This window comes from Nelusetta ayraudi, unplaced genomic scaffold (genome assembly GCF_046127955.1).
Source record: "Nelusetta ayraudi isolate G7.1 ecotype Tasmania unplaced genomic scaffold, CSIRO-AGI_Nayr_v1 ptg000094l, whole genome shotgun sequence".
Lineage (NCBI taxonomy): Eukaryota > Metazoa > Chordata > Actinopteri > Tetraodontiformes > Monacanthidae > Nelusetta > Nelusetta ayraudi.
Window position 1 is genome coordinate 854,047 of NW_027466144.1, and position 20,331 is coordinate 874,377.

At 44.2% G+C, this 20,331-nt stretch overlaps 3 protein-coding genes across 4 annotated transcripts; 1 reads left to right on the top strand and 2 right to left on the bottom strand.

The window, feature by feature from the left end:
• Positions 1 to 224: 224 nt before the first annotated feature.
• On the bottom strand, positions 225 to 4,774 carry smpx (small muscle protein X-linked). 2 transcript variants are annotated; one of them, XM_076047646.1, is made up of 5 exons: positions 4,624 to 4,774; positions 2,197 to 2,243; positions 1,599 to 1,685; positions 1,131 to 1,293; positions 225 to 1,012 (listed from the first exon to the last, which is right to left on the bottom strand). In XM_076047646.1, the coding sequence occupies exons 1-4, from the start codon at positions 4,757 to 4,759 to the stop codon at positions 1,138 to 1,140; spliced, it is 426 nt and encodes a 141-aa protein (XP_075903761.1). In that variant the 5' UTR covers positions 4,760 to 4,774; the 3' UTR covers positions 225 to 1,012; positions 1,131 to 1,137. The 2 variants fall into 2 exon arrangements, with proteins under 2 accessions (XP_075903761.1, XP_075903760.1); XM_076047645.1 differs by having other exon boundaries at positions 1,120 to 1,293.
• Positions 4,775 to 10,429: 5,655 nt separating this feature from the next.
• LOC142902420 (protein nucleotidyltransferase YdiU-like) lies at positions 10,430 to 15,642 on the bottom strand. The gene is given in 18 exon segments (XM_076047446.1): positions 10,430 to 11,019; positions 11,105 to 11,184; positions 11,328 to 11,371; positions 11,468 to 11,544; positions 11,716 to 12,007; positions 12,408 to 12,452; positions 12,948 to 13,077; positions 13,168 to 13,251; positions 13,330 to 13,402; positions 13,518 to 13,587; positions 13,666 to 13,753; positions 13,848 to 13,915; positions 14,070 to 14,168; positions 14,268 to 14,324; positions 14,417 to 14,481; positions 14,582 to 14,710; positions 14,786 to 14,904; positions 14,984 to 15,642. Coding segments are annotated over 18 exon segments (1,866 nt in total). The 5' UTR covers positions 15,207 to 15,642; the 3' UTR covers positions 10,430 to 10,896.
• A 58-nt stretch (positions 15,643 to 15,700) lies between these two features.
• On the top strand, positions 15,701 to 19,805 carry pdss1 (prenyl (decaprenyl) diphosphate synthase, subunit 1). The gene is made up of 11 exons (XM_076047460.1): positions 15,701 to 15,901; positions 16,428 to 16,495; positions 16,708 to 16,834; positions 16,958 to 17,088; positions 17,328 to 17,469; positions 17,545 to 17,656; positions 17,741 to 17,850; positions 17,970 to 18,050; positions 18,191 to 18,304; positions 18,393 to 18,473; positions 18,746 to 19,805. Exons 1-11 carry the CDS (start codon positions 15,743 to 15,745, stop codon positions 18,884 to 18,886), a joined length of 1,266 nt encoding a protein of 421 aa, XP_075903575.1. The 5' UTR covers positions 15,701 to 15,742; the 3' UTR covers positions 18,887 to 19,805.
• The last annotated feature ends 526 nt before the right edge of the window (positions 19,806 to 20,331 follow it).

Consider the following 20,331-nt stretch of genomic DNA (forward strand, 5'->3'; position numbering starts at 1 on the left):
ATGTGCTACTGATACTCAGGAACATCAATGTGACTTTGCTCCCGCGACCTTGTGAAGGTGACTTAAGCCTCCTGATTAGACGGCGGCTCGCATTCATCGTTCGTGAGCTCAACGCAAGCGTGTGTGTGTTTGTCTGCGTGTGTGTTTATTTGTTGGATGTTGCGCTGCAGTTGTGAAGAGACAGAAAGACGCGCACACACACACACACACACAGACACACTTCATTCTGTGACTCCAGAGTGCTTTTAATCTCCCGAACCACGTTTCCCTGTCGCCCTGAAAATTCCACTGTGACCTGCTGGGAGTTAAATTTAGCCGCAGCTGCTCTGTGGGTGATTGTGTGCACATGGACATGTGATGAGCACAGATTACCAAAAAAAAAAAATGGTTTGAATTGTTGATGTGAGAATATTTGTTTGTTTGGTTTTTTTCCCCCCTCAAATGTTCAATATTCAATTCCTCTCAGACGCGTATAAAAGATCCAATCGTACCGTTAAAGCAGTGGCAATTAATAACTCGACATTCAACAGCGAGCGGCTCAGTGTGACGCTTCAACCTCTCCATCGGTTCCACAGAAACATTCAGGTTGGTCATTTTGAGAAGAAAAACACAGGTACCATTTTTTTTTTTGCTGTATTGTTTCCTTAAACTGGAGTGAAGAAATACAGACAATGAAAAATAACTTGTCTAATAAAAGTCTGGAAGCAGTGACAAAGAACATACAGACATTGTTGCCGTTTTACACCTGCAGATATTTTGGGGTGAGCACCGCGTCTCACTTGTTTTCTTGCACAAATCATTTTATTTATTTTTTATTTTTTTGCATTGGTGACAGTCTGAATCGGTAGCTAGCTATTGTCATGGTTTGAAACTATCAAAGCTCTGAGTGAGACGGGATGGCCGCCCCCCAGTGGTGACAGAGAGTCTCTCCCACTGTGTTGTGCTGTCAGGGGTCCAGTGTGCTTCGCTGAGGACTGGCTGCCTTCCTCTTCTTCTTCTCTGCTCTGTGACTCTGCAAGACAAAATGCTCTTTTTCCTATCTTTCTATTCCAGGCAATATTTTAGCAAAAACAGAATTTTATTTTTTTTAATTATTTCATTTCCCTAAATGGTACTGACTTGCTGGTCACCTCCGTGTTAATCCTTGGTGACCCATCGCAGCTCGCTCTTCACGTTCTGCAGCTCTGACAGGTTGACGGCGGGACCGGGCAGCTTCACCGCCCCTGGTAATGTCGTCGTCTTCTTCTCCTCCGGCGTCTCGGCATCAGCGTCTGTGATGTCTGTTGGTTGAGCCTGAGGACAGGGAAAACAAAGAAGTGAATGAATGCTGTTGACGTTGCTGAAGCACAACCCCCCACCACCACCCCCGGACACATTTCCACTCAGGAGAGAAAACCAATGGAAGACAAACAAACAAACAAAATGCTACAACTATTGTGTTCTAGATTGCTTTAGTGTCTGAACAGAGTGAAATTCAATGTTACCCCCAGCTTTTATATATATGTGTGTGTGTGTGTGTGTGTGTGTGTGTGTGTGTGTGTGTGTGTGTGTGTGTGTGTGTGTGTGTGTGTGTGTGTGTGTGTGTGTGTGTGTCACACCTCCTCTGTGACGACCGCCTCCTCTTTCTTCCAGACAGGATGTCCCGCCCCTGGGCGCAGGGCTCCCATTGGGATGTTCAAATTAGCCTGAAGGACAGCGGGAGCTTCATTCAACATTTAGAAACAACAGCAACTCAGGAACCTGTGTGTGTGTGTGTGTGTGTGTGTCTGTGTGAGTGAGTAGTGCTGTCCTCAAAGTCCTGTGGTTTCTAATCGTGACTTCTACTTCCTGCATAGCGCAGCAATGTCTCGGAAAGACTCGGATTTGATGTGTAATAAAAAATAAAAATATAAGTTAATGGAGTTTTTGAAAAGTCCCTCAAATTATGAACAAATGAGAAATACCCTAAATGTGCCTTTTGCATGAAACTAGATGAGCTGATGAGGTCCTGCTGGACAGCTGGGTCCACACAATTCACCAAACGAGGACGTTTTTATAACTCCATGCACGGTGAAAAGAATAACTCTTTATTTGTAACAATAATTTGGAATCATTCATTCCACACACAACACCGAGACACATGTTAGCACATCAAGCATCTAGGAAGAGAGCAAACACACACACACTAAACTGCAGACACAGATTAAAACCATTTACCTGAAGTGCTTTTACGTTGGAAGGTTTGGACATGGTCCTCCGCTGACCTGCAAGAAGCACCGAGATCAGCGTGAGCGACTCAGTGCCACAAAACTGCTGGCATTTTTTTTTTTTTTTCCACTCAGTCAAGGTCAGCGAGCTAGCGTTTCCGTTGCCTGGCGACTCTTCCTGAGTGAAACAAGTTGGGTCGCTGTTTTCTGAATCATTTATGAAAGGGCAGAAAACACAGCAGCTGTGCTCCACGTCGCAGCCTTTTTGCAAAGTCGAGTAAAGCAACCGATGATTTTTTTTTGTGGCCCTCCTGAGATGTAAAAGCCGCTCTGACAGACTCAGAACGACTCCACTGTCACATCGACAGAGCACAAAAACTCTCACTTCTCGTGAAGTTGCGGTAAAGTCAAAATACAAGTCAAACTGTCGTATACATGGTCGTGCACGTCTGTCTGGTGACTTGAAAAGAATGTCAGAGATGGAATTGCATCCTCTGATTTAACAGGGAGAGAGACACCAAACACCAAGTGGGGGTTAGTTTGTCAAATTAGTCACTTGTGATACAATTTCCATTTGTGCCCGTCTCACTTTCCAAGAGCCTGGCGGCCGGCGGAGACGCTAACGAGTCCCTGGTTGATGCCGTTGGCAGCGCTGCTTGAACTGGCCGCCGCAGCGGTTTGTCGCAGACACGCGTTGGAGCTCAAACTCGAGGGGCACAAAAGTACGAACGCAACACACAACTGGCAACCCCACCGACGGCAGCTGGCCTCACATGTCAGACAAGCCCCATTCACTTTCACTGGGAGCCTGTGTGTGTGTGTGTGTGTGTGTGTTGAAGTGTGTGTGGGTGTGGGTGTGGGTGTGGGTGTGTGTGGGTGTGGGTGTGTGTGTGTGTGTGTGTGTGTGTGCGCTCGTGGGACAACAGGCGTCCTCATACTTTACATTATTCAAATCCTCAGACATGGAAGCCCTTCACTTTGAGCCCAACGAAGGGCCAGTTGTGCTGTGTTGTGTCGTGCTTTGTGCATCAGTTATCGCGTCGAGAATTTGAGCGATGGGGTGTGTTTTTGCGGCACGTCAGCTGCGGCCGCTGACAGTTGACCACAGTGGAAACTGATATGGGGGAAAATATAAATAAATAAATAAAACTGAATTCACTGAACCAACTAAAATAAATATTCCAGTTTGTTGTTTTTTCTATCCATCAAGACTCAAACCACTTTCAGGTTTGCCCACGATAATGAAAACTGTAACATTTAAATTTACAAATAAAGTAAGAGCAACACACACACACACACACACACACACCAACACAAATCTCATGTTACCTCCTGTTGATTACACACTCTTCTAATGTGGAAGGTTTGTGCGTTCTGACTTCTCTTGCTTGTTGTTGGCTTTTATGTTTAATTCCATTCTGTCTCACACACTCTTTCCACTCTTCTTCCTCTTCTTCTTCTTAACCCCTCTCATTTACTACCTTCTCTCTTTCTTTCCCTCTCCCTCTCTCTCTCCCTCTCTCTTCCTCTGTCTCTCTCTCCCTGGTGGGCGGTAAAAGGATTCCTGTCATATCTGGGATTTGTTCTCACTATAAATAGAAGTGTGATGCACAGAAGGGACCTGCGTTCTATCAATGCACACACACACGCATACACACGCACGCACACACACACACACACACACACACAAGCAGCAGTAGCAGCCGTAGCGCTGAAACTTTCCCTCCCCATTTGACTCTCTTCTTCACCCTGAGGTGATTCCCTGATGGCAGTGGAAGCCTCCGTTGTAAAACCGAATACTTAAGACTTGCAAAACAACACACGCGTGTGCACAGAGGTTGGTATTGACAATTACAATCATAGCAGGTTGATTGCAGAACATCTCTTGCTTGCAAAAAAGCTTTCAAGGCTGTGAGTTCAGCGAGATTTTTGGCACCTTTTCAAATTTAGTACCACAGCGCACAGGGCCCAAAAAGTTCAAATGTCCGTGTAAACAAGGCTCGAGAACACCCTCAGTGAAATGACAACATTTATGAAGACTTGAGTGTCGCTCCGAAAAAGTGGTCTCCACGCGTCACAGCATCACTTGACAGACTGTTTGATTGTGACGTGAGAAACTTTTCCCAGCCAAGTCAGTCTCTGTGGCCTAAAATGGCTCTGCCCTATTTCTCCTCTCTTTCCCTCTGCCGCTCTCTCAGCCTTTCTGTCTGTCTCTCCGGCAGGAAGACACACACACACACACACACACACAGTCCATAACACAAAAACAACGACTCAGTATGAGTGTTCACAGCCTGGTGAGAGTCCCCTGACCCCTAAAGGAGGTGGCATCTCAAAAACATTAACACTATCCTGCTGTGAAATCGATATTGTGTGCGTGTGTGTGTGTCTGCGTGCGTGCGTGCGTGCGTGCGTGCATGCACACACGCTGTCTTACCTCCTGCTGTGTGCGTGTCTTCTCGGCCCTGCCGGTGCTCTCTCTTTCTCTCTTGCTCCTCGGCTCTACCTGACCTGTTTTCTCTTGTCCTGATTGGATTGAAGACGCAGGAAGCTCCTCCCAGTGTGCCTCCCATGTCGTCGTCGGAGCAAGAAGAGGGAGTTTCAAACTTGTCCGCGAGTCTCCCCTCGACATCAGCCTCCGTGTGTGTGTGTGTCCCCTGTCTGTCCTTTACTCAGCGTGGCATCAAACACCAAAATGATCTGGCAGCAGAGTCGCACAGACAGCTTCTGATATAGTTCATGCCATGCAAATGCTCCCTCCAACATGCACATTCATCCACTGGTTTTTCCTGTTTTGCAGGCAAAAGTTTCCCCATTGCTCCTGGAGTGACCCAATGGGCCGAGACAGCAGTTGGTCACTGGATTCAGCGCCACTGCGGCCACTTTGTATGGCGAAAGGAGGCTGCTGGTTTTCTCACTGTTGTTCATTTCCACTGCACCCAGTTTGGTTACTCGCAATGTGTTTTTTTTTTTCAGTTACCGACTGAAGAGCCTTAATTGGAAAGGATTTGCCAGATCGCGCCCACTTTTGCTGCTATTTTGCATAGAAATGGGTGTGCCTACTGAGACCACGCCCACTTCCCCACGATGGCGTCGGGAATGGCCGTGTTCTCTAAATGCAGGTTCATACTAGCGGACCAACCATTATGCCACCAGCGCTCAGCCGTGGTTCTCAGGACGCCTTTATCCTTCATTTCTGGCCAGTGGACATTAAAAATAAATAAATAGCACTACCTGAGGCTGGATTTGAACCGTCGGTCTTTGGATCCACTGCCAAATTCTTAAAGGTTGAGTGAGCTAAGTTTCGTAAAGTGAAGCAAAAATATTTTTTTAACACTGACTGTGGTAAGATTTGAACCAGCAACCTTGGCATTCAGAGACCATGTCTGACCCTCTGAGCTGTTCTTCAGGTGCTTGCTAAGGTTCTCCCAGTGCCTTCACCCTTCTCTTTTCTGGCTGTAGGACTTAAAAGTGAATCAGTGCCTGACGTTGAGGTCGGGTCGGGTGCTTTGTGGCACTACCGGCAGTCGAGGTCGAGGGCCTCGGAAACAGCCCGTGGCTATACTGTAGACGTGGAAAGTGTAAACGAATGTGTAATTGCAAACTATGACCACTAGAGGACAGTCGTCCTAAAAGCATAAATTGACTCGACTTCTTCGTCGAACCCTTTCGCTCGGTCCAAAGTGGCTGAAAGTAGGACACGGAACGTCTAGAGGTGGCTGATGAGAGAAAACTGGCATTATTGTGGTGAGTATCACACTTTTATCCCCACCAAGTTCATGACAGAAGGACTTTTTAAGGTTCGCTGGAACAGCGGAAGAATTTGACGTCGTTGACTTGTGCTTTTTCAGCGGAAGCAACCAGGTTTGTCACCGCTTGACGTCTGTGCACTTGATGAACACTTTTCTTCCACTCTTCGCTTAAAACGCACGTCTCCGTTTCGTTTCACCTATTGCGTTTTTCATCATTGCGTTATTTAGCAGCTGAGTTTTAGAGCTAACTTGTAGCTAGCTGGACCTCGTGGCAGACTGATTGCTAATTGCTGACACCTGGTGCTCTGGCTCGATGATCTGCCAATGAGCTCCAGTTGCAGAAGAAACCCGGATTGAGCCTCGAGACACGGAGCTGAAGTGTTTGTAGTAGTTTTTTTTTTTTTTTTTACACAATAACTTTTCTTTCCAGAAAAGCACACACCGGTTGCAACAAAAAAAGGAAAGGTGCATATTTCCATTTCATGGGAACACATGTACAGTGCAGTTGCTCATTTTGTTGTGTTTAAGGTTTTGCAGCCACCACAACGATGGAACTTTGTCATTGAAAAGTGAGTGTTTTATTTCCTTGCGTTTCATGCTGGATGTTTTGCTGTGAATTCGATTTCCAGGATGGTTGCACACCAAGCTGGCCTCCCGCCACCTTGGTCTCAAGTAAGTTGAAACGTTCAAGTTTCTTCCGTTTCCCTTTTTAAATGGACTGCTCTTGTTATAAAAAAAGAAAAAAAAATCTCCACTTTGAAACATTTTGTGCAATGGTACTTATTTTCTCCCTTGGCCAAACACTTCATACATTTTTTCTTTTAGATTTCTTTGTGACTTGACTCGTTTTTTTTTGGGTGCATTTTATTCTACTTTTATAACATTTTTTACTACTTTGGCAACTTGGTTTTCGCCTCTAGAATTTAGAGAAGGGTCCCCCATCACACTCGAGGCAGCTTTCATTGAAAGGTGAGTACGCTATATATTTCATCTGTTTGTGTTGCAGCACATCAAGCTGAGTGCTAGCCTCAAGTAAGTTGAAGCATTTGAGTCTCTTCTGGTTCCCTTTTTAATGGACTGCTCTTGTCTTTCAGTGCTTGTGATGTCTGGAGCCACTTGGTGGATTGTTAAAATTGAATAAAGAAGCTTTCAATGTATCCCCTGTTCTTGTAGTTTAATCTTCGCAACACTTAGTAAAATGGCCCCCTCATAATACAACCAAGTGTTAAAGGCCTTCTCATCTCATTTGGACTGAGGTCAAGTAAGCAAAATACAAACATGTTTTTCAAAATCTTTATTTCAAAAGCAATAAAGTCAGGACCAAACATTGCAAAGAGGCAGGCAGGAGAATTAAAGGGGAAAAACAATTTTCCCCATTTTAAACTGGAACCGTTTAAACAGTGACACCTGAGGAGGAGAGAAGAGAGCAGAGTTAGAATCTCAGCTTCAAGACTAAAAATAAATAAAGACATACTCGCCAACAGGACGTTGGCCTGGCCTCCTGGTCTCACTGCCTCGGTGACAAGACAAAGAAATAAAATTTAAAAAATAATAATTTAACAAGAAAAATAGTTTGGGACCAAGGAGGAGACCAATGTCTCACCTGGCTTCAACACTGTCTGGATGTGGACCAGCATCACCTCCAGATCCTCCTGTGGGAGGACGACACAACAGGCAAGACAATACATTTCACACCAAGTCCAGGTCAAATACAAATCAGGCACAACCTAGAATAATGAATCATCTTTAAGACAGTTTTGATGAAGTCTTGATGAGTCACTGCCATCTTCAGCATCGTGGTCAGTTTCTGCAGGTCCAGCTTGGGCAGCCACAGTGGAGGAAGCTTCCGGGCCCCCTGGTGTATGGGGTGCCGTTTGTAAAGTTTGTCATGCTTGAAATAACAGCAACATTTAGCTTCAAAATCTTTTTTATTTTTATTTTTTAAAGTTGTGTGCATTTTTGAAAGTTTTTTTTTTTTTTTTTTTTTTTTTAGCACATTTAACTATTCAAATATAAATGCAAAATCGAAACGTTAAATCTAAACGTTTCGGGTGTAACTAAGCATTTAGCTATTATGCAAATTCAAGCTGCCGTTGACCGGAAGTACCACAATAAAAGCCTGACGATGTTGAATTTGACTCTGTCAAATAACGAATAAACAACCATCTTTTCAGGAGGAAACTGCCTCTTGGACATAGATTGGTGGTTTTAAGTACCCAAAAAATAACAAACCCGTTTGGAGATGCTATATTTTACGAGTACCTTGAGTGTTTAGTGTGCGGGACTTGCGCAGCAGAGCGTGTTGTCTCTAGACTTATGACCTGTAGCCCCCAGGTCCATGAGCCACACCAATGTGGCTGGTTGTAGGGGCTACAGGTCGTAAGTCAGCAAACTCTACTGCGCAAGTCCCACACACTAAACACTCAAGGTACTCGTAAAATATAGCATCTCCAAACGGGTTTGTTATTTTTTTGGGGTACTTAAAACCACCAATCTATGTCCAAGAGGCAGTTTCCTCCGGAGAAGATAGTTTATTCGTTATTTGACACTAAAAACAGAGTTCAACATCGTCACACTTTTATTGCGGTACTTCCGGTTGCCGGCAGCTTGAATTTGCATATTAGCTAAATGTTTAGTTTCACCCGAAACATTTAGGTGTAACATTTAGATTTAGATTCAACGTTTCGATTTAGCATTTATCATTTATATTTAAAGAGTTAAATGTGCTTTAAAAAGAAAAAAAAAGAAAAAAAAGAAAAAAAGAAAAAGAACAACTTTTTAAAAACACAATTCTAAGCTAAACGTTGTGGTTATTTTAAGTATGACAAACTTTACAAACGGCGCTGGTGAACCAAAATGAGAATACAAGTTATTCTCACACCAGATTCAATGCACACACAAAAAGGTGGTCAATTGTTTTGATCTAAAGAAAGTAAAGCTTTGCCGGATGGAGCAGCAACATGACAGAGGTCCAAACCTTTCCTGCAGCGCAGAGCCGTGAGTTTAAAACGTCGAACGTAACTCACCACAATAATGCCAGTTATCTCTGATCAGCCTCCTCTCAATGTTTCGTGTCCTGCTTCAAGCCATTTCGGAATACACCCCTGCTCATGTGACACGGTGGCGAGGGCTTGCCACACTAAGGACCGAGCGGAAGGGCTTCAAGAAGAAGTCGAGTCAGTTTATGCTCTTCAGACGACTGCCCTCTGGCAGCCAAAAGCTCTGAAACTCCGCCAGTATCTCCTGTTGTAACCTGTGTGGCGCCTGGAAAGAAAAGTTATCGTGTTATTGTGGGGGAAAAGCAGCCGTAAATGTAAACTACTGCCTGAGCGACAGAGCCTGCTCCAGAAACCCTTCCGCTCCGTGTCTCGACGCTCAATCCGGGTTTCTTCTGCAGCTGGAGCTCATTGGCGGATCATCGAGTCAGAGCACCAGGTGTCAGCAATTAGCAATCAGTCTGCCACGAGGTCCAGCTAGCTGCTAGTTAGCTCTAAAACTCAGCTGCTAAATAACGCAACGATGAAAAAAGAAAGAAAAAGCAATTTGTGAAACGAAACTGAGACGTGCGTTTTAATGTTCATCAAGTGCACAGACGTCGAGCGGTGACAAACCTGGTTGCTTCCACTGAAAAAGCACAAGTCAACGACGTCAAATTCTTCCGCTGTTCCAGCTAACCTTAAAAAGTCCTTCTGTCATGAACTTGGTGGGGATAAAAATGTGATACTCACCACAATAATGCCAGTTTTCTCTCATCAGCCTCCTCTCGATGTTTTGTCTCCTACTTTACAGACACTTCGAACCGAGCGAGATGGTTGGACGAAGAAGTCGTGTCAATTTATGCTTTTAGGACGACTGCCCTCTGGTGGCCATGGTTTGCAATTACACATAGTACATTCGTTTACACTTTCCATGTCTACAGTATAGCCACGGGCTGTTTCCGAGGCCCAGATCGTCGAGGCCCTCGACCTCGACTGCCGGTAGTGCCACAAAGCACCCGACCTCAACGTCAGGCAGTGATTCACTTTTAAGTCCGACAGCCAGAAAAGAGAAGGATGAAGGCACTGGGAGAACCTTCGCAAGCACCTGAAGAACAGCTCAGAGGGTCAGACATGGGCTCTGAATGCCAAGGTTGCTGGTTCAAATCTTACCACAGTCAGTGAGTTTTTTTGAGTTGTTTTTTTTTTTTATAAAGCCCTAATTCCAGCCTTATCGCTAGCCCTAATGCCATACAAGTCAATGAGGATCAAAGGTCAACTTTGTCCTAGAGACATGGGAGCACTTGCTGCTTTCGTGCTCTATCTTGAACTGTCCCCATGTGACCGAGAAGTCATGACTCAGCCGGTGGTTCAAAGTTGTCTGTACATACGCAGGAAGGAGCTAAATAACACAATATTAGCCTTCACACTCGCAGAGGAAAAACAAACAAAAAAAAAAAACATCTCAGGAGACAAAATTCTGAAATTTTCATTTATTTAATCAAAATTCACAAAAGACGTGGCTTTAACCCTGTGCAACCCTAACCCTGTACACCTGCATACACATAAATATATACACACACTTGTGTCGTCAAGCCCATCAAACAAAGTTTATTGAACACACACACAGACGCACATGCATCACATACACACACACACACACACACACACACACACAAACTTGTTATCACGTCTGCAAAATGTCTGGCAGTATGTTAAGCGGCTTTTGGGGCCCATTACACACAGGCAGTTAATAAACAGATTAATAATCAACTGCTGTATTCAAAACACACGCTTTTGGACATCTCTGGGGATGCGGTAGGACGACATGTATTTATTTAAGGGAGAATTTATTTTATTTGAAAATGGAACCCGGGCATAAAAAATACATTTCTATGAATGAAAATGCCATTCAAGTTTTATTTTGGAGCAGATTTTAGTGGTCCACATTTTTTTCCCACGGTTTTGCCGTCCGTGCACCATTCAAGAGGAACAGCTAACTTTCAAGCTCCCAGCCCACGTTGGTGGTCTCGCTGCATAGCCCGTCGCCTCTGCTGTCTCTTGTGTCACAAATGGAGAAGACAAGACCTGGTGCAGCAGACCTACCTGGTAATCATCAAAAAAAATGCAAGGTTTGAACCAATGAACGACATCCACGACAGACATTTAAAGATACTTTGACAAAACAAACCTCAGAAAAATCGTTAGTCTCAGCTTTTCTTATTGCCGACTCTGCCATCCAGTTCCTCAGAACATATCTCGGGTTGATGCCTGAAAGATATATTTCTTCACTCACATCACTGTTATGTTAAAAATATATACATTTGTAGCGTCATATAACATACAATGCCACAGTGGGGCAAAACAAGTGAGATCTTTGAAACCAACTGTTGCATGCAGATTAAAACGCTCACTTTTCATCCTCTGCTGACGACTGAAATCGCAATCTTGATGTTGCCTGACCAAATGGGATTCAAAAGGACTCAAATCAAAATCAATCCTTATGAAATTGAATAATGCTGACAGTGACAAACCATCATCTACGGGTCTTTACCATTCGAGGCGGCGCAAGAATGTGCCGAGCCAATCGGAGAAGAGCTTATGGGAGGACAAGTCTTCCAGAGCCCAGGCCTAAAACCAAACAAGCATATGAGTCCTTATTATTCCACTGTCTCTCTATCATTTTTTCATACATGCCATACCATCGCAAATCTTACAGTTATTGTAACCGTCATATCTGGTTGAACAGTCCAGCTACCCACTGAGGAAGGAACTGAAGGAGTTCAACCTAATCGGCTCTACCTGCTCAAAGTTTTTGTTTTGAAGCTGCTGGGCTGACAATTCACTGAGCTGCCTGAAGGTCATGGTGAAGTCAGACTGGGTGTCCTCCATCATCTGGGGCAAGCAAACACAAGGTAGGACTCGAAGCGAAACACATCCATTTCTGCAGCGCCAGAATGCAATGAGATTGGACCGAGTGACCGGTCGGGGTCATCGGCAGGCGTGACTTGCCTTGAGCAGAACAGCAATGAGGTAGCCATCATCCTCCTCTTCACCCAGAAGACCAAGTTTAGCTTTAAAAAGCTGCTGAATCCTGACATTTAAGCCAAGAAACGGCCATTATGTTGAGTCAAGCTGAGTCGTTCTTTTCTTTTGAAACTCTTAATATCATATCATTAATGCTATTTACTTGACAGAATATTCTCACGTAACATCTTAGCTTTCCTCAGTTGGCTCTAGAACATAAATTCTCCACAGAGAAACTACAGAACATATACATGGCCTCACTACTAAATAACTTGATTTCTACTTCATTGCTAACTTGGCCAAATAAATCCTACTTTTTAAGGAAGAAAAAAATCAATGGCTCATCAAAATATGAAATTGACTGTGAGCACAGCAGTTTTTGGTTTGGGTATTAAAAATGCATAAATGGATTGTTGAATAAGTTATCAATAATGCTAATTTAAATATTTCGAGAAGGAGACGCCCACCTGATCTGGTAAATATCAACATATCCTTCCAAAACAGTCTTCGCCCTAAGAAAAAGATGCATTCAAAAATAATTCTGGTTTTAAAAACTTTAAAGTCGGCAACAAATAAACCAGAAAAATAATAATGAGGCAATATGTCACAGTTAGATGTGTCTGAAAAACAATTTAGGCTCAGCAAAACATGAAAAGCAAACGCTCCTCAGGTCAGGTTCAAAGCCAAAGCTATGTGCTGCCCTCTGCTGGATGAAAGGAATATTGCATGTTGGGAGCGGTAGATGGGTACTGAAGCGTAAACATATTTTCATTTCATTCATCTCCAGTCTCAGTGGTAAAATGCAAACAAAAATAAGCTGATAAATAAATATAAGAATGTGGTTCAATTGGGTGACTTCTAGGGGACAAAACCCAGGGTAAAGCTGTGCTAAGCAATAAATAAATAAATTATAAATGAATAAATAAATAAACTCTATTTGGCAGTCAGTGGGGAAAAAACAAATCACATCTTGCATTGCCTCACATTTCATCATAGAAATGTCTTACTTTTCCAGCTGTTTTTCAGACAGCACAGGACGGAGAGCGGCCAGAAGCTTCTGCAGGTTGTGCTGGCCAACACTGGCCTGAGCGCCAATCCTGTATCTGCCCTCATCATCAGATGTGTTGGGGACAAAATCTGGAACATCACAGCTTCTTGTAAAACAGTGAGCAAAAAGCAGCGTGCAGTTACTGTACAGTGAATGGAAACATAAACTTCAATATGCACCGGGGTTGTATGACTCCATGAAGCCAAACGGTCCATAATCTATGGTGATGGACAACAGACTGAAGTTATCTGTGTTGCACACACCTGTAGTGACAGAATGATGCCAGTCATTATATGCAAATGATGATGTAATCAGAATTTCAGACGGATTGGAGTTCCTACCATGTGCAAAGCCAACCGACATCCACTGTGCAATTAGATGAGCTGTTTCATTTACCACTGTGGAATAAAACAGCTAAAAAAAAAAAAAAAGAAATCACAAAAACACAAAGAAAGACAAGTAAGTGTCTTCATAAAAAGGATCAGGTGACTTGAATCAACACTGCATGTTGTACATCAGTTTTCCTTACCAAGTACTTATCTGGGTGGTCAGAACTAATTGAAGAAAAATGTTCATCAATCACAAAGTCCAGCAGCTTTCTAAAGAGAGCATTGACATGGTGTTATACTGGCCAAAAGGAACGCAGAGGTTGCAAAGAAAGAACTTAGAACACCCACCTGAGGAGCTCCAGCTCGTTGCTTTGAGACAAGACTTCCAGAGATCCGATTCGAAGCCATGACTTGGCAACACGGAGAACAACAGCTCCTGTTTTCCCATTAGAATAGTACATTAGAAAAGGCCCTTAACTGTCCATGAATAATATATTGGTTTTGTCCAGTTGCTGCATGTATCACTGCACCTCTTTCTGTCTTCACGTTGCCATTGTAGAACTGATCCCTCAACACAGGCTCATCACTTACAATTATACTGAAACAAAGTGAGTAAAATAATCACATTGGAAGAAAAAAAAAAAAGGCCACTTTTATTTTTTTTCAAACATACAATGACATTGATTACAATGTGACTGTAAAGACCCTTTATTAATATGAATCAATCCTGTGCACCATCACGTTAGTCTCACCTGGCAGCTCTGCTGGTTGGGACACCGAGGAAATGCATGGCCTCACTACACAGGAACTCTCTCACTGAGGAACGGATCACAGCGCGACCGTCTCCTGACCTACATTAAAATGTTTAATTTCTTTCTGTTAGGGTGAGTAAGCAGGCAGATGATGCCCAAAATGTGCCAAAAAAAAAAAAAAAAAAAGGCCTTGCACACCTTGAATATGGTGTTTTCCCAGAGCCTTTTAGCTGTAGCTCCCATATCTCTCCATTCCTGAAGGACAATTTGATTATTTTTTGGGGGGTGAAATGTCCCTTAAATTAACTATTTGTTATGTAAGTAACATTGCATAAAAATAAACTCACCTGTCGGTATACTGACCAAGCAAATGTGCTCGGCCATCACCAAGCTGACCTGCCCAGTAACCAAACTAGTTCAAAGGAAACAAAAGTTCACACCAAAATGTTCAATTAATTTCACGGCTATTCATTTTTTATGCCTAATTGCCCAGATGTGATCACAAACTCTACCTGGTGACCGCCGTATCTGTGTGCAAGCGGAACACATCCTGGCAGCACCCTGCCACCACTGGCGTACTGCAGGAACTCATCCGTCTGGGCTGCACTCACGGCCACGTTCAGGATACCCTCAACCACATCCTGTTGAGTATGTTATATTCCAGATGGACCTTCTATCATAAAATGTACCAATGCTGGTCACTGTCATGACTCCACCTTTGAAAGTGCTGCCAGCCTCAGTGGGCCTCTCAGTGGGCTGGGAGTAGATTTGGAGAATATGCAGTTCTTTACAGTGCGAACAAAGTTCCCGTTGACTTCATCGACGGGGAGTTTCTCTGCAGAGAAAAGAAGAATAATTCAGACTCATGAGATGTATGTTTTTATTTTCATATGCTTTTATTGGAATCAATTTACCCATGAGATTCTTGCAGGACACATTCAATTGGGTGATGTCCTGTATGAGGTCTGAGGTCACGCTCAGTTCGTCACAGCTGGACTTGACTGGAGTGTGTACAACCGTTTTGACTTGACTCTGGCAGTCATCCTCAGCTCTTGTGCAGAAGTCCAGGGCGTGTGCTGGTGCAAAGAGGCCCACAGGCACCAGAACACAGACTAACAGTGTGTGGATACTGAGCATTCCCACAGCAAACGAATTTACTCATAAACAAATGTGAGTAGGAGATGATGATTTTGAGAATAAAATCAAAGTTTTTCCTTTCAGTTCATGTATATTGTTCGAGTGACTTTGTTGCGGCTATATTGGCTATTTACCGGTGACAAAAACTAAATTCAAAACGCGTTACCGTGGCTCCCCGTGTTCAGCCTGGTGTCTTCGTTAACATTAGTCAGACTCGTAAATAGCGCTATGGGTTAGCATCCTGCTGCTAGCACTGTGCGAACATCAGGTTAATTCAAGTAATTCTTTTTTTTTTCTTTTTTAAACTACGAGTAACAAGTCATAATCTTACGTCCCCTTAGCACAGCATAGGGCGCTTGCAATTTTTTATTTTATATTTTTTTAAATAAATATTTAGACGCCAAAAAGCCGAAGCATCATCTGTACTCCAACACTTCCTCCTCCTGACGGTACGTCATCAACTGCCGACCGCCGCCGAGAGTAGTTTCCGGTTCCGCTTTTATATATAACTGTGTCAATGCACGCTTTTCGGGAACATGGCGGTCCCGTGGTGGAGGCTATGCCGGCGGTTGAGTTCGGGTTGTACGAGCGCAGCGTTGCTGGAGAATGTGCGACGCTTTGACAGCAGGCCGATGTCGGCCGCGGCATCCTGCCTGGGCCGGCCGTCCTGGTGCTCCTCTTCGCGGGAGAGCGCGGTGAGTGTTGCGGCTTGCATCGAGACACAGAGTCCTGTCGCAATCCAGGAAGGTCATTCATACCGCCGAGCTGTCAGCCGCACCTTGTGTGTGTAGCGGTTTGAATGATTTCACGGGTTGAACAGGGAATGCTGTGGGAGGGCGGAAATAGAATAAACACCCGCCTTGTGTTTGACTTCTGCAGCCTTCTGATGTTGTCTAATGTTAAACGATATGCGACTTGCTGAGGGAGGGTTGTTGGTTTATCCATAGGCTCGGCTCGTATTAAGGTCAAGACCTTCGCCTACTGGCACAGGAGACCACGGCCATGTCATTTCATTTGGTAGCTATTGAACAGAAACATAGTCCTTCTGATAAAGTCTCCGGTTATTATAAAATGTATTCATTTGTCCCCTGCATTTCTGCTTAGAATAAGGTGCTAAAGGTACTTGCAGTACAAATGGTAAAACACCTATTCTAGGTCTACGTGTAAAGTGAAAACTGACTAATTAGACTCCCATGTGCATCATGTTTATTGCATTTTTAGGAGCAGAAATCAACACCACTGACACAGAGGATGCCAAAAACATTAGACTTTGCATCGTCATTTACCAGGTGAGTTTTAATGATGCTTCATCCAGATAACTAAAAGCTATTATTCTCTTATTTTGTACAAATGGAATTTGTGATATTTGAGATTGACACAATTCCGCTGCATCCATGAAATCATTTTTTTTATGGAGCCCTAAAGTTGTAAATGCTTTTCAGGTCAGATTGGAGTTAATATTTTGCAAAGACTTTGATTATTGTCATGTGTTCCTCTCCAGACGTTTGCTGCTGGATCCCACTCCACAGTACCATGGCTGCAGAAAACTCCACAGTGATGCAAAGCCGAAGGACCCCTTCACCTTAGCGCAGAGAGATTTAAAGAGTTTATACGACGATATTAGAAAGGTACTTTTTTTTTTTTTTCTCAATGCCCAAAGTGTATTTTAGATTTGGTTTATATCCTCATATGGTATTTGGTGTATGAGATCTAGTTTTTTTTTTTACATTTATTTTTTTTAATCTCTGCAGGAGCTTTTTGTGTCCAAAGAAGAGCTCAAGTTTCTGTGCGACTACTATTTCGATGGCAAGGGAAAGGCCATTCGACCAATGATAGTTGTCCTGATGGCCCGGGCGCTCAACATCCACAGCAACCGAGATGGGTAAAGAACATAACGTTGATTTGACAGTCATAAAGTAGATTTTATTTTTTTTTTTGGGGGGGGAGATAAGCAACACGGAGAACAACAGCTCCTGTTTTCCCATTAGAATAGTACATTAGAAAAGGCCCTTAACTGTCCATGAATAATATATTGGTTTTGTCCAGTTGCTGCATGTATCACTGCACCTCTTTCTGTCTTCACCAACTTCATCTCACTTCCTTTTACGCCATCCCCCTCAGAGATTTGCTCCCGGGTCAGAGAGCCGTAGCTATGATCTCAGAAATGATCCACACTGCCAGCCTTGTGCACGATGACGTGATCGACGGTTCGGATCAACGGCGGGGGAAGAGAACCATCAACCAAGTCTGGGGGGAGAGAAAAGTAAGAGAAGCGGAAACCGGCCCTTCCTTTTCCTCGTGTGGTCGAAACTGCCGGCAACTGTGTTTCCTCTTCCAGGCCATCTTGGTTGGAGACTTCATCCTGTCAGCGGCCTCCATGGCCTTGGCCCGAATCGGAAACATCACTGTGGTGAAGGTCTTGTCCCAGGTGATCGAAGACCTGGTGCGAGGTACGTTCTGCTATGTCTCTCTTATCGTAATGAAAAAACACATTTTTATTATAAGGCACAAAGTGACTGAATTGTGCTTTGTAGGTGAATTCATGCAGCTGGGCTCCAAAGAGAACGAGAATGAGAGATTCAAACACTACCTCGAGAAAACCTTCAAGAAAACTGCCAGTCTCATTGCAAACAGTTGTAAAGCAGTATGTACGTTCCATCCCCACGCATATGTCTCAGAGTGGAGGGAAGCCCTGGTTTCCACACTCGACCCGTCTGTTGTTGTGGATTGACTATTGTGTCTGTGGGTTGTTGTTGTTTTAAGGTTTCCATCCTGGTGAATTCCGACCCTGAAGTTCATGAAATAGCCTTCCAGTACGGGAGGAATGTCGGCATCGCCTTCCAGGTCATGTTTGCAACCCAGTTCACTTCTTAGTCTAAACGCAGCATATCTTAACATAAACAATGCTACAACGATTAAGCGCTGGCTAACCCAATGTCATTGAGCTATATTGGTAGCTGACGTTCACTTTCTGTGTCCTAAAGTTGGTGGACGATGTGTTGGACTTCACATCGGGAGCCAGTCACTTGGGAAAACCCTCGGCTGCAGATCTCAAACTGGGCCTGGCCACCGGACCGGTCCTGTTTGCCTGTCAACAGGTGAGACCAGTGCAGCCTCTCTAAGTTGAAGGTGTATTTCTCCCTCAAAGTGTACTCGCCATTTAACTGGACTGTCATGTGCTTTCAGTTTCCTGAGCTTCATGCAATGATCATGAGACGTTTCAGCACAAAAGGAGACGTGGATCGAGCCTGGCAGTACGTCCTCCAGGTACGACACTCAAATGTTTACCCTCCCCAGACTTTCAAGATTTGCGTATTTTTTCCGAAATTTAAATTTAAACCCGACATCTTATCACTTAATTTATCTATCTTGGTGCACCAAAAGTGGTGCAGTAAGTAATTCTGTCTGTAAGCCCAAACTGGCTACTGTAACAACTTCTCTACAGATCCATCAAGTAATTTCACAATGCCACCAGAGAACAAGTACGTGTTAATTACCGAGTCTCTGACCTTTGGGCCTTGGTTTATTGGTTGACGCAGAGTGACGGCGTACAGCAGACCAACTACCTGGCGCAGCACTACTGTCAGGAGGCCATCAGGCAGATCAGCATGCTGAGGCCCTCGGCAGAGAGAGACGCCCTCATCCGGCTCACCGAGATGGTACTCACCCGAGACAAGTGAAGCCGCTCCTGCCCAAGACTCCCTTCAGGCAGCTACTCCTGGGCACGCAGCCCGGCCTCGACCCCGCCCCCCTCACAGCCACTCCCGCCGCCTGCGCCAGGCAAGGGTTGGACCCTGAGGCGTCAGAGAGCACGGGAGTGTCGGTTGAGGCGGACCTCCGGCGTCCGTTGTGGTTGTAATCAGGGAGAGCAGAAGAGCCTCAGTGAGTCCAAACTCGAAGGGGTTGAAGCGGAACGCGGAGGTCTTCCTGAATTGACGTTTTCGTGGCTCCCTCAACACCTCCCCACTCCCCCGACCTGAAAACCATCGACGTGATAAGTGTATAAATGTGTGAGATTCAGTGCAAATCATGTAGTTGCAATCAAGCAGATCAGAAATGAACGGTAACTGAAATGAACGGTTCGCAGTCGAAACTGCCAAACAACACTGTACTGTACTGTACTGTACTGACCTTCCCGGAGCGTCGGTTCCACGACGCAAGTGCCCGACGCACGACGCGCAGTTTTCACAACGCAACTGCGCGGCGACACTCTGCTCATAGACACACTTGGTTGGATCCGCGCCGTCTTTGGAGATCCGTCCAAACCTCAGAGGCCAAAAAAAAAAAACCCCAAACCCAAATAATGTCTGTCTTTCGAGGCACGTGAACTATTACAGGTTCAACACCTTGTAACAACCAAGGCCTTAACATCTACCGTGACTGTGTGCTGAACAAACCTGCTATTAAATATTTTTTATTTAAACCAAGCCGTTGCGTCCTCTTGAATGCTCGTCAAGTCACACCACTCGCTTGTCGTACATACATCTGTTTATTATAAAAGACTGTACATAAATTTGTTCAATCAACATGTCATATGTACAAATAAAGGGCAGTATGCAGATGGATACGAATATTTCTACCCATTAAACTGAACTGCAAGAGAGAGAGAGAAAAAAAAAATCACTGGATATTGAACAGGCAAAACAAACTAATCAAGGCATTAGCTGCTGATGGTCCCAGAAGTACAAATGTCAATATTAAGGAATGAGATGTATGTTCAAGGGTCAGTGTACAATGTTAAAAAGACAATCAAGACCTGAGTGAAAACTATCATTGATTGGATGCCTGTCTCTCTCTTCTTTGTTGTTAGTTTAGCTAAAAGTACACAAGCCTGTTCACAGCCACGCGAGGTATGATTGTTCATTAGTTACGTGGCAGTCCGCTCCCCAGTCTAATCCATCACTGCACACCACCTACAGACTAGTACACGGCCCACGGCTCCGACAGGCTGACACGTGAGTCGAATAGACGATGTTAGGAGAAAATCTTCTCTGAAAGTAAACTGGAAATGTGTTCTCATGATAAAATCTGGATGGCAAAATGAGTACAAGGAGAAGCTGATTATAGAATTTAGTCATTGGAGCTGCTAACTTTTAGGAGTGACAAAAGACAATTATCAAAAAGG

Bases quoted from the DNA above. Each gene is read 5' to 3' on its own strand.
- smpx (XM_076047646.1), bottom strand. From the start codon at position 4,759: ATGGGAGGCACACTGGGAGGAGCTTCCTGCGTCTTCAATCCAATCAGG. The intron at 2,244-4,623 runs GTAAGACAGCGT...TGCTTCTTGCAG, and splicing joins AGACACGCACACAGCAGGAG to GTCAGCGGAGGACCATGTCC. The intron at 1,686-2,196 runs GTAAATGGTTTT...GCTGTCCTTCAG, and splicing joins CCAACGTAAAAGCACTTCAG to GCTAATTTGAACATCCCAAT.
- pdss1 (XM_076047460.1), top strand. From the start codon at position 15,743: ATGGCGGTCCCGTGGTGGAGGCTATGCCGGCGGTTGAGTTCGGGTTGT. The intron at 15,902-16,427 runs GTGAGTGTTGCG...TTGCATTTTTAG, and splicing joins CCTCTTCGCGGGAGAGCGCG to GAGCAGAAATCAACACCACT. The intron at 18,474-18,745 runs GTACGACACTCA...TGGTTGACGCAG, and splicing joins CCTGGCAGTACGTCCTCCAG to AGTGACGGCGTACAGCAGAC.